This window comes from Mchenga conophoros, linkage group LG7 (assembly GCF_057382185.1).
Source record: "Mchenga conophoros isolate Kocher_MC1m ecotype Shallow Benthic linkage group LG7, M_conophoros_male_GT1.1, whole genome shotgun sequence".
Lineage (NCBI taxonomy): Eukaryota > Metazoa > Chordata > Actinopteri > Cichliformes > Cichlidae > Mchenga > Mchenga conophoros.
The window spans coordinates 46105969-46118139 of record NC_140532.1 but is presented as its reverse complement, the minus strand read 5'-3'; the positions used below and the strand labels follow the sequence as shown (position 1 = coordinate 46118139).

The 12171-nt window shown below is 44.2% G+C and overlaps 1 protein-coding gene across 3 annotated transcripts; it reads right to left on the bottom strand.

Moving 5' to 3' along the window:
• Positions 1-2052: 2052 nt before the first annotated feature.
• On the bottom strand, positions 2053-10078 carry pax8 (paired box 8). 3 transcript variants are annotated; one of them, XM_085279676.1, is made up of 11 exons: positions 9770-10078; positions 7959-8124; positions 7630-7827; positions 7354-7430; positions 7049-7174; positions 6147-6322; positions 5947-6067; positions 5458-5715; positions 5145-5246; positions 3890-3979; positions 2053-3151 (listed from the first exon to the last, which is right to left on the bottom strand). In XM_085279676.1, exons 1-11 carry the CDS (start codon positions 9789-9791, stop codon positions 3081-3083), a joined length of 1407 nt encoding a protein of 468 aa, XP_085135802.1. In that variant the 5' UTR covers positions 9792-10078; the 3' UTR covers positions 2053-3080. The 3 variants fall into 3 exon arrangements, with proteins under 3 accessions (XP_085135802.1, XP_085135803.1, XP_085135804.1); XM_085279677.1 differs by having other exon boundaries at positions 7959-8100; XM_085279678.1 differs by lacking the exon at positions 5458-5715.
• Positions 10079-12171: the final 2093 nt, after the last annotated feature.

Sequence of the window (12171 nt, the reverse complement as noted above, 5' to 3'; positions counted from 1 at the left end):
TTTAGAGTAATTAGTGATAAGGTAATGGGTTCACTCACACAATCTGGGTCTAATCAAGGGTCACAAAGAGGTTGACCCGGGCGGGGCCCGCCTGGCAGCGCTGCCATTCACAGTTAAAAACAGTGGCGTGTCCTGCAGCTCATTTGGGTGGACAAACTCTGCCAGCCTACATTATACGTATTCGTCAGGCTGAATTGGTGGGCCAGTATCTCGGGCCCAGAGATAAGTGGAGAACTTTCCAGATGACTGGAGCAGGACAACCCCAGCCCGTCATTCCACTGATTGCCACACACTCCTCTGTTGCCTTTTTGGCAGCAATTTCTGCCGGGCCCCCCTCCATTCTGCCTTTCACTTTGTCCCAGTAATGATAATGGGACACATGCCTTCACCGCCACACACAATGTTATATCACACAAGCACACACTCTCACTCTGTCTGTCCGTCTCTCGCACGCACACACTCACGGGCACAGTGTTAGTACGGTTTCTCTGTTAAATGTAGTAAGTCCCTGTCGCCCCATCCTGCCAGCTTTGTCTGCCCTCAGCTGTTCCGGCCCGGTGCCCGTATTGTGCTGCCGGGCTCATTACCAGAAGCACTGTGGCCCGAAACCTCCTCACTAATAGGCCCGGGGAGAGACAGAGAGGAGTTATTTCTGTTGTGTCGTCTGTGGAGCAGTTGTAATGTGTGGGGTTTTTTGGCAGCAGGACTGTTAATGTTTAACGCTCGCTGCTGTTATTTCTCTGGCTGGTCCTCAGCTGGCTGGAGAAGCTGAAAAAAAGGGTTTCACTTAAAAGATTTTCCTCATTCCAGCGAGGCACATGAACACGAACGAGCGTATATGGATGTGTATCATGTCTCTGCATGCTTGAGCAAGGGACTTGCAACCAATGAGCGTCTGGGTGGTTGATGGGCTGTCTGGGGTGGACCAGGCCACTTGGACAACAATGGGATGAAATTCTGGTGTTGTTTAAAGTTTACAGAGCAGTGTGTGTGTGTGTGTGTGTGTGTGCGTGTGTGTGTGTGTGCGCGTGTGTGTGTGTCTACAGTGGTTTGGCTGGAGGAGCCAGAGGAAGCAGGGGGTGTAAAGGAGTGAGTCAGGAAATGGTGAAATGTGAGGAGATGGAAGACTTGAGGGGGGAAAGAAAAAGAAAGAGGAGCGCATACTGTAAACAGAAACGTGTCAGGGCTGATCTTCATCAGCAGATCCTCTGACTGAGGACTTCAGGTGATTGTCTCAGAGAAAACCCTTCATGCAGTCTGATTGAGGAGTTACATAATTAGACTTGAGGGTTTCTTTAAAGATGAATTAGGCCATGAACTGTGCAGAAGTTCGTGAACTAAAAAACGACTACAGCGATCGCGGTGGTCTAATGAGAGTAAAGAGCAGCTCAGAAGATCCAACACAGGAGTTCAATCAGGTTCAAGTGCAGGTTTCAAATAAATACTCTGATATTAAGTTACAAATAAAACAACAACAAAAAAAAGTTAGATTAAAAAAAACCATTATTATCGCATTTATTTTCATAATAATAATAAAATGAAAATGTATTTATTTTATCGGTCTCATTATTTTTTATATTGTGTTTTTGTTTTGTTTTTTCTAAATTATCAAAAAATTTAAAAAGAAATGTATTTTTTTTAAAAAGGAAAAAATCGTCCCGACCTCTCGCCATTAATCTCGCGGTAGGTGGAGGTGGTGGTGGCACCAGGTGGGCCGCGGCACCGCCGAACCGTGGCCTCGTTACGGCGGCTCTATAATGAGGCCGCAAAGAGGAAAGAAATAATTGCAAATAAAAGTACATGATGCAGAAAATAAAAAAAGAAATTAGACAGATGCGCGTGTTTTTCGGGATCATTGACTGTGTCCTTTAAAAAATGCTGAGTGGAAAAAAAAAAGCATTTCAGGTTTTTTTTCTGTTGTTGTTGTTTTTTGGGGGGGAGGGGGGGTCAGCTCACCGAAATAGCGTCAACGATGACGTCACCAATAATAATAATAATAATAATAATAATAATAATAATAATAACCGATTTAACGTATCACAATTTCCCTGCTATATTGAGCTCTGGAGAATTGAGAAAGCAAACAGGGAAAAAGCACATAAATTTGTCATGCTTTAATTAAAATAATTCTTTAGAAATTCATTATGTACATCTGCAATAATATTAATAACAGTATAAGAAAAAATAGTCACAGTTTTTACCAAACATCAGAACATCAGCATGACAACAAACTCAATTTAACTGAAGCAAAAACAAACGTATTTCAAGCCTTGTTGGTTTTTAGTGGCCAAATCATCATCACCCCCTCCCCTCTTAGTGAAACTGCATCACTTCCCCCATAAAGTAATTCTTCATTTACATTATGTACATATTGCTGGACAGATATGTAATTGTCTTTGAGGGGCGTATGGAGGCTTTTCTTCTGTAACTGTGATTTTTCCCCCCCCAACAGTAAAATCAGAATTTACAGTAACAAAAAATAAAATAATAATAATCACAAACTGAATTTGCAGGCAAGCATACAAGTAGATTGAGAATAGAAATTGATTCGTGGTGATAGGATAGGATTCAGTTTTTTCCCTCTTCTTAAAAACAAAGAAAAACAAATAAAGGTTGTAAACAAAGCAGGCATAGTTCAGTACAAAGAAGTTGCATATCCCTTATTCACTGGATCAGTGGAGTCAAGTTGCAGATGTGCCAGGAAAAGAAAAGAAGAAGAAAGAAAACAGTCTTTGGCCAAAACAGCGCTGAATGGATTCATACTGAAAATATGCTCCCATGGAGTCTGTGGAAACAAGCCCTGGAGGAGGTCGTGGTTAGCAATGTGTAAACGTGCATGAGTCACAGCTACCCTGGGAAACGGTGTCTGTGACTGCAAATAAATACAGGAGCAGGCTTAGGATGACCATGAGAGGACGAGAAGGAGAGAAAAAATGTGTTGCTGGGTCATCAGTAGAAGTCTCGAGTTCACTTCCAGTTTAGAGCTGCGTGTCTCGGTCCACATCAGATCAGCTGATGGTAAGGTCTCCAGTCTTTACCGTGGCGTGGAGGCCCATCAGGACTGAGGCGAGCAGCGAGGACTAGAGGTGGTCGTAGGCGGCTGCAGATGGCGGGCCCGTGCGGGAGGCCGAGCTGTAGTAATAGGGCGAGCCTGCGGGGGGAGACACAGATGGAGCTGGATGATGCTGGTGGTCACAGCTTTGGCTCTGAGTGTTTTGAGGCTGAAGGCCCATCGCGACCTGCACGTAATGAGGGACCCGGAAACCCTAAAAGCATGAGTGATGCTGGGGTATGTTTCAAGCAGAAAATCAGCCATCAAACCTCCACCTCTCTGTCAATTAATAAAATTTGGTGATGAGATGAGAATACAAAGCGAGTTTCTCCAGCAATTAGACTACAAGATGCCTGCCTGCACTCCACAAAACTGCAGTAACAATACAACAATACTGCATACACTGCTGTCTTTGAGGTAAAAATGAATACATTTCAAGCTACTGTACATTTCAGTGTCGAGAAATGGAAATGTTAAAGGTTTAGATGACTTTTTGCTCATTAGTTAATGAAAAGTTGTTTTACCAGTTGTCTGATGTTATATTGTTTTGTCTGCAGCCCAGATGTGGCTTTTAATACAGCAAAATTTTTACCAAGATAAATGAATATGTTAAAGAAAGGTAGGGGGGTCAAAAAGTGCATTAGGTGTCACGCGCGCCACTTCCTGGTAGGCCGTCTATTAAATTCTAGTCAGAGTGAAATGTTTCTGAATCATAAGGTCAGAGAGAAAATTCTCGTAAACCGTTTGTGAATTCTGGAGAAGCTCCGCAGGGGACACGTTCGCCGCCTTAGTAACAAATATGCACGGGGTTGGGCTTACGTGTGCTCAGTTACTCACCCAGCAAGCTGGAGTTGGTGAACCTCCAGGCTTCGCTGTACGAGGTGTAGGGCGAGTGGCTGTAGGACTGACCCGAGTAGTCTGCACCTGCTGCAGAGAAGGAAAAGAACATTTTAAAAATAAAGTTGAGCAAACAGTCCAAACGCTCCGAGCTGAAACACGCGAGGAGACGTTTTTTATTAAAATGCAAAGCTGGAGCATTGCAAGGAGCTCGGCAGGTTGTTTGTCTGAGTGCCAGCATCTGTTCAGCCTTAGCTCATAATTCACCGACAGTTAGTGCGGCCTGTAAACCATTAATCTGTGGTGCAGGTGGATGGCTGAGGGTAAAATCCCTCGGCCCAGTGGTGCGTGCACACAGCTAGCCTTTACGCCCTCTTTCTCCAGCGCTTAGGCCCCTTCCATCGTTCAGCCTCTGCCCTCTGAAATGTCCTCCTCCTCTCTCCATCCTGCACTTCCTGTCTGGCAACTCCTCTTTCTTTCATTTTTCTTTTCTTCTTCTTCTTCTTTTTTTTTTAAACATTCCAATATCTAATTGGTAATTATGTTGGCTGGAATGAATCCCTGAGCTCCCCACCTCCTCCTCCTTTTCTGCCCCCCCCCCCTACTCGGTAATTGTGTATCAACGCTTCCTCACAGCGAGCCCACCAGAAAAAATAATAAATCAGACCCTCTCATTTCGCGCTTCGGAGGGCAGACTTCAAATAAAAAAAAAAAAAAGGCAGATCACACACATACATGCACATACACACTCTCTCTCTCTCTCTCTCTATGCTCACATGCAGGCATCTTGACACACACACACACACACACACACACACACACACACACACACACACACACACACACACACACACACACACCCTGTAAAAAACAACAACAAAAAAACCTTCTACTCTTCCCAGCTTTACGCCCCATCCACCCACAACCATTGCATCTCCCTCCTGGGCCCCCTGGTTCCCATGGCGATGTGTGGTAAGAGGTGTCTGGGTGAGGGGGTGTGGGCAGCAGGGTGGAACCCCAGCCAGTTCCCTGTACCCCTCCCCATCGGGCTCACGTGCACCCCTGCGCTCGTTCACCCTGGCAAGACTACTCATTAACTCAGCCCGTCTCCTGGTTAATCTACAAGCCGCCATCCTGCCCTGCTCCTTCTTTCTGTTTCCTTTCCTTCCTCCTCTTTCTCTCTCTTTCTTTCTACTTGTCTTTCCATTTTTCCATTTTTAAAACAAAAACGTATTCCTTCGGGTCAGCTCCTTACCTGCTACCATTCCCGTGATTGCAGAGGAAGAGTATCCCGTCTGAGCAGGGGAGGGGATGTGAGGTGGGTAGCCAGGGAGGGTGGAGCTCACCATGTCGCGCCCTGAAAGCACACAAAAAAGCCGCACATCTTTAACACCGAGGTGGATGTTTAGATTGGTGTTTTGTGCTGGACAAACGTGTAAGATGCAAAGACTGAATTGAAGCTGAAACGATAGGATCAGTTTATCATTTAACTTTCTGCAGCATTCAAATGCCGAAAAATAAACGAATGAGCAAAAAGTAAACAGAGATGAGATGGATGGCTGCGTTACCTGAGATGACAGACTGACTGCTGAATTGCCCATACACTGGTGCATGATGGGAGAATGAGTTGAAGGCGTTGGGGAAATGGTTGGAACTGCTGCTGCTGCTGCCGCTGCAGCTGCTGCCGCTGACAGAAATGGGTTTCTGCAGCGCGTGCAGCTCCACAAAAGCCAGGTTACAGGCTGCCATGTTTGGGGAGGGGGTTGTGCTGGTCACTTCTGGGGACATTTCCTGTTTTAGACAAAGTGGCAGGGTCTGTACGGGCTCTGAGGTGGCGAGAGCCAGTGTGCAGCGCGTGGGTAAGGAAATAAAAAAACAAAACAAAGCAAAAACAAATGGTGAACATGGGTGGAAGTGAAAAAAGAAAAAACACGCAGGACTAAAAGAACTGTGTGAAATGCCAAAACTGAACAAAGAGTGAGCGGCAGCATGTGGAGGGTTCTGGGCCCTGTGGTTAATGGAGGTTAAAGAGCATAATCCAGCATTAAGAGTCTCACCAGTCACCATGGTGTAGCTCTGGTGTGCCGACAGATTTCGTCCAATGGCAGAGCTGGATGATGAGAGGCTGGTCTTGGCTTCGTCTAGGCTACCGTTGATGAGGGACAGCGGGTACAGAGTCTGAGGATGATAAAGGCTGCTGTTACAAGTGTACAAGTAAAAAAATGAAATGAGGCTTTTCAGTCCAAACAGTCGGTACCTGCTCGGTTTTGCTGTTTGCTGCTGATCCGAATGAATCCGGAGGATAGTGATGACGATCGAAGCCGCAGTCCAGATGTTGCGAGGCGGGGGGGAAGTGTTCCACTCTCATCTGTTTCCTCGGGATGCCTCCGCTGCCCTGAGAGTCCACGCTGTGCCGACAGCTCTCCTGATCACCTGTGAGAGGCAACGAGGAGGATAGAGGAGGAGGAAAGCTTCGTGTTAAACTGGCAAACAGTAATTTTATCCTGAAGGTCTTTAAATGTCCTCTGAGAAGATTTTGGCCCCTTCAATTATTTGAAAACTAAAGAGCTAAAGAGCTTGTCTCTTTGGCACAGTTCCTAAGTGGCTCTAATCATAATTAACTGGTTTGTAGTTCTTTGTGGCCATCTGCGTCCCTCAGAGCTCCATCCCAAGTCTGCGCTCTCTTACTACTTCTTTGAATTTATTAGAAATCACAACATGACAGACGTCAGCTTTTTAGTTATTGGAGGAAAAACTGAGATCTGTCTAAATGCTGAAGAACAGGACAGAAGCTGCTGTGTCACAGTGATTGGTGTTAAGCGTGCCCTGTCGTGCACAGGACCTTGCAAACCTTAATAAAGTAAAGCTGAATTTCCGTTCGAGGGACAACTTTTGGCCTGTTTTACCCTTGCAACAGGAAAGTGTTCTTACAGGAAACAAGGTCAGATTAATGATTAAATAAAGCAGCTGGGAGAGCCATACTTGTTTTCATCTTTAAAAGTTTTAGAGTGCATGCCTGCAGAAGACCTAGAAACAAGTTTTTCCAGCCATATTTGCCTTTGTTTTCTCAGTATTGTTAAGGATAGTGGGCAGTAACCCAGTCTTTCTTATGAATAAGCTTCAGATTGCGGTGTTTTGTTTGCTAGATTGATTTCTTACTGTCATCGTGGCTCCTTTTGCCTTCGCCGTTGGGTTGAGGAATACCCAGCAAGCCACTGATGGAGTAAGTTGAACCCAGAGAGTCCGACTGCGGGGATTCTGGAGGGGTGACCGCAGAACTGGGGACTGAGAGCGAGAGAAAGAGAGAACAACAAAGACAGATCTGAGACAACGATACTGCGCAGCTCTTTGCTGCTGATGTGACGAGAGGCCCGAGTTTAATTTCGCAGAGCAATGTATTTAATCCTAATCCTTTCCTGCATCCCTTGTTGTCGTGCATGTGTTCATAAGTGGTGCAGACTTACTCAAAGTTTGCCCTGGACTCAGGCCTTTTCCATCCAGAGGAAGGTTAAACGGCTGCTGGACCTTCGTTCGGATTATTCTGGAACAAAAACAACAATTTTTAATGGATTAAAGCATTCCCACTAATTATACCACACACACACACACAAAGGCAAAACAAAGGCAGCACACTCAGTCTCAGCCATTCAGCTCAGCCGAACTCAGCCAGTCACAGCTAAATGCTGCTTAACCACCTGAACCCCGGCTTACACGATTTCATTCATAATTCAGTTTGGCACCTGTTAATGGAGCTCACGCTGGGCACTGTGTCACTGTCACACACTCCCTCCGCCAGCAGCCGGTCTCTGATTTCCCAGGCGAACATGGTGGGATTCTGCCTCTTGTACTCAGCGATCTTCTCCACAACCTTAGGAGTGGCCACTTTGGGCTTGGAGCCGCCAATCACACCGGGCTTGATGCTGCCTGTTTCATAGTAGCTGGAAGGGAAAGATGATTTTGCAAGTGGAAAGTTTAGACGGGACATAAAAGTGCTCCTGATGATTAAGCAACCTCTCAGCTCTCGAGACTCTCATTAACAGGAACAATTAACAGGAAGTTGAGGACTCACCGTCCCAGGATCTTGCTGACGCAGCCGTGGCTGACTCGAAGCTGCCGGGAGATGTCACAAGGCCGAACCCCCTGATGGGCCATGTCCACAATGCGTTGCCGGATCACCTCCGGAAGCGGGCGTCCATTAACAAACATTCCACCTAGTTGGTTAAGACCCCCATGACCTGGGGGAGGAGGGGGGATGAACACTTATAAATGTCATGGAACTCACGTGCACCTGTCTGCACACACGCACACATGCATGTTGATTCAATCACACCTGCTGATTCACACATCATTTATCCAGGTTAACTCTATAAAAGCTGTTTGCATGGAAAGAAATGATCTAAAAGTTCACACACACAGATTTTACAGATTCATACCAGAACTTTACTCAGTGTTTTAATCTATTTATATTTTATTTAAAATATAACATAAAAATAATTAAAAGAAATAAAAAAAATACTAATGATTACATATTAGTGCTATATTTTGCAGAACCGGGCATATTTAATATATCTAAAGTAAACAGAATTTATCCCTAAAGCAAGACTGATGTTTTAGATTTAGATAATAAACAAGATGGTAGTGAGTCGTGGAGGTTAGTGAGACCTTTTGATACTTGGATGTGGTTAGCGTCAGTCTTTTCTGGAAGCTTTTTGTGTGTTTAAAAGTTTTATAAATAGGAAAAAAGCTGATATTGATCAAAACTTCAGTTATTTTGGGTGTGAAATTGCTTTTGTGTTTAACACTGGCAACAAACAGAAATGCGCATTCTGGAAAAACTAATGGTTCTTTGATGATCCCACTGGCTAATCGCCTCCTTATAAATAACACCTTCAGGCTTTTCTCCTCACAGTTCCCATTTATAGGCCGCTAATTTGAGGCTCAGTTGGCTTCAGTGACAGTGACTAATGTTATTTTACATTTCAGGAGAACATGTCACTCAGTGAAGGGGCGAGGTGGAGGGGGGTGGGGGTGGGGTAACATTTTAAACTGTGAAGTTCAAGTAAAAAAAAGAAAAAAAATCGGATTGTCTATACTCAGTTTTTATTATTTTATGCGTTTCCAGCCTGTTTTTGAGAAGCATCTGTTCACATGAATTATTAAAGTTTAATATCTGTTCTCTGGCACATATAAAAAATATGTATATGTATTTTTTACACTACAGAAATGTGACTGGTGTTCTACAATAACGTGATTTTTTTTTTCATTTTTAATGCACATGAAGCTGATTTTCTGCGCGCATTTACTACAAATTAGGCACAAAGTGCTCCCCTGCTTCGCCCCGGCATATCCTCCATGTCTTCTCTAAAGGCTTGCACGGTGGTGACTCTGCAAGAACACCATTGCTTTTAATTTAACCCCATTGAGTCGCTCGTTTCTCTCAGCCTTTTCTCTTTTCCCCCCCAGCTTTCATTTCCACATCAAACAGCGGCCGGACGAGGCCGAGGCATGGAGGGAGGGCAGCCTCTATTAACGCTGCCAGCCGAGTGTGGAAAAAAATCTCCCTGCCAAGCTTCATCAACCTGCAGGATATTAAAGCGGAGCGGCCCCGAGGCGGACAGGGGGGTAGTGCGTGAACGCGCACGGCGCACTGACACCACGCACACACAGAAAAACAAAGCATGGGTTAATAGATAGATAGATAGATAGATAGATAGATAGATAGATAGATAGATAGATAGATAGATAGATAGATAGATAGATAGATAGATAGATAGATAGATAGATAGATAGATAGATAGATAGATAGATAGATAGATAGATAGATAGATAGATAGATAGATAATCCACGGTCTTCATAGAAGAACACATCTCAGTATTTACCTCTCCCGGTGTTACTGGACATATCCCTGAGTTTGTGCTTGTTGCTCCACCAGCTGAACGTGACGCTCTCCTCCTCCACGCCGACCCGGTTAAAGTGTGTTTATACTCCTACCCCTGCCTGGTCTGGCATGAGTGTTCTCCCACCAACTTCGAGCTGCAGGACATCAAGGTGTTTGTGAAACTGGCTGCTGGTCATATCTGTGCGGCCTCTGAACTCCTACTAAACAAACGTTTCCTCCCTGCGCGTTCATCTCACACCGTTAGGTCTACCTGTGGCCCACCTGCTTGTGCTAGTGGGCTACGGTGTGATGATTGAACAGTCTGCAGGAGATTTAGGCCATAATCTTTATGGCATTATAAAGACTGTATTTGATTTGTCTTATTATAGCGATGATTTGTTTATTATAGCGATACATTTATGTATATTCAGTCAGTACCGAATGAAAGCCGAGGTAAACATCATGGCAGCAGTCTCTACGAGACATGGAGCTGAAATGACAGGACTTCACGTTGGATGTGTTAAAGTCTTCTACAGGCTTCATCTGTTCAGCTGCTGTACACTGAAGGACTTTTCAGCTCTGGGAAATTCTCACGAAAATGAGCAAAAACATCAAGTGGTAATTTATGAGTAACGAGGGAAGAAAGAAAAAAAGAAACGATATGACGCCCGTCCTAAAAAAGCAGGTAAGCAGAAGTGGATCAAAAGTCAATAAAGCCGCTGCTGGTTTCTCTAAATGTTCAAAATGTTGTCATGACCTGCTGGGAGGCAGTTTTAAATGACGGACAGGACACCTGGACGGCCTGATTCAGTTCAGTTTACCTGCAATAACTTTAACATCGCAGGTACTAATAATCCATACAGCGCATGCCCAGGTCTAATTTACCTGATACTAATTCATTTATTATTAACTGAAACACACTTTTAATCTCGCTGAACAATCCAATGACAGTTATCTACTTTTTTTTGGTAAGTACTTACTTTATTTGACTTTATTTAGAAATATGTAATATTTTGAAACCTGAAACATGTGTGATAGTCTTAAAAAATAATCGAACTTCTAGATGATTATTAATAATGGAAATTGGAGGTAGCTGGTGAAGAAAAATTTAAAAGCATTTAAACTAATATGACATGACTCTAATGTAAAATTAAATCAAGTGTGTTTTATTTAATTTACTTCGATCAGGCCAAATAAAGAGCCGGTACACAGATGATCCACGGCGGGCTAACTTTTACGTTTGGACGTGAATGTATCATGGCTAAAACTGTGTAATTATTAATTTAATAAGCTGCCCGCTGTTTTCGATCGCTTGTATTAACGACGGTTATAAATGTTCAGTGTAAAACGTGATTTCCAGCAGAAATTGAAGGCCTCGCTGTTTTGCTCACAATTCCAAATTTAGCATAAAAACAAGACAGTTTGCGTTAATGAATGTATCATTGACTGTGATGGGGGTGCTTTTTATTTTAGGAGGAACTATTTATTTATTTATTTTAAGAAATCAATGCACTTTGGAAAATTAATAAGAATTATTCATCTGTTTTTGCGCGAGGACCCGTGCCTATAAGGTCACTCGAATTATGTCACTTAAAGACACAAAACAGACACACTCTTTGTTTTTTTCTGCGCACATTTTTCAACTTTAATTAAATTCTTTAGATAACGTCTTGTTAAACAGCGTTTAACCCTGAGCTCTGTCTCGCAGCATTTTGCCCGGTGATTTCTCTCCGTGTTGTCAGGATTGTCTAACGTTCTCATTCAGACATGACAGATCACACAGAAAACATGTTCACTTTAGAAGAGGGCTTACCTTTCCACGCAGGAGCTCGAAATAACAGCAATAATCATAAAAAATGTTCCACAGCAAATATTCTGATATTATCCAAACGATCTCTGGTGGTGTGCGTCCGAGCCGCGTTGGAGGAGGATGGACCGCTGTTGTGCTGCGTTGTGTTGCGTCGTGTGTGCGCAGTCGGCACTGACTCAGGTTTTATCCAGCAGGGCTGCGCAGAGGATGGAGCACTGCAGCCATTGGACGAGGAGGATGGAGGAGGTGTGTTTTGGGTTGGTTTTGGGGTTTTTTGGGTTTTTTTGAGGAGGAGAGGGGAAAAAGTGGGACAGGATGACTGACCGCGGGCTCTGATGGCATCACACCCCCTGAGTGACTGTACGGAAACACTTGTCAGGAGGCGGCTTGTTTCTATTCACCTCCAGCGACAGCCCGCTTTGATTAGATGGTGAACCGGCGTGTGACACCGGGCCCGACTTCCACACGATTTGCTGCGATGCCTCCCTGACAGGCGACTCTGGAGGATCCCACTGAGTCCCACTGAAAAATGTTTTGCAAAACGTTTTTTTTTTAACTGAACAAAGAGCAGAAAATGAAAGGTGGAAAATACT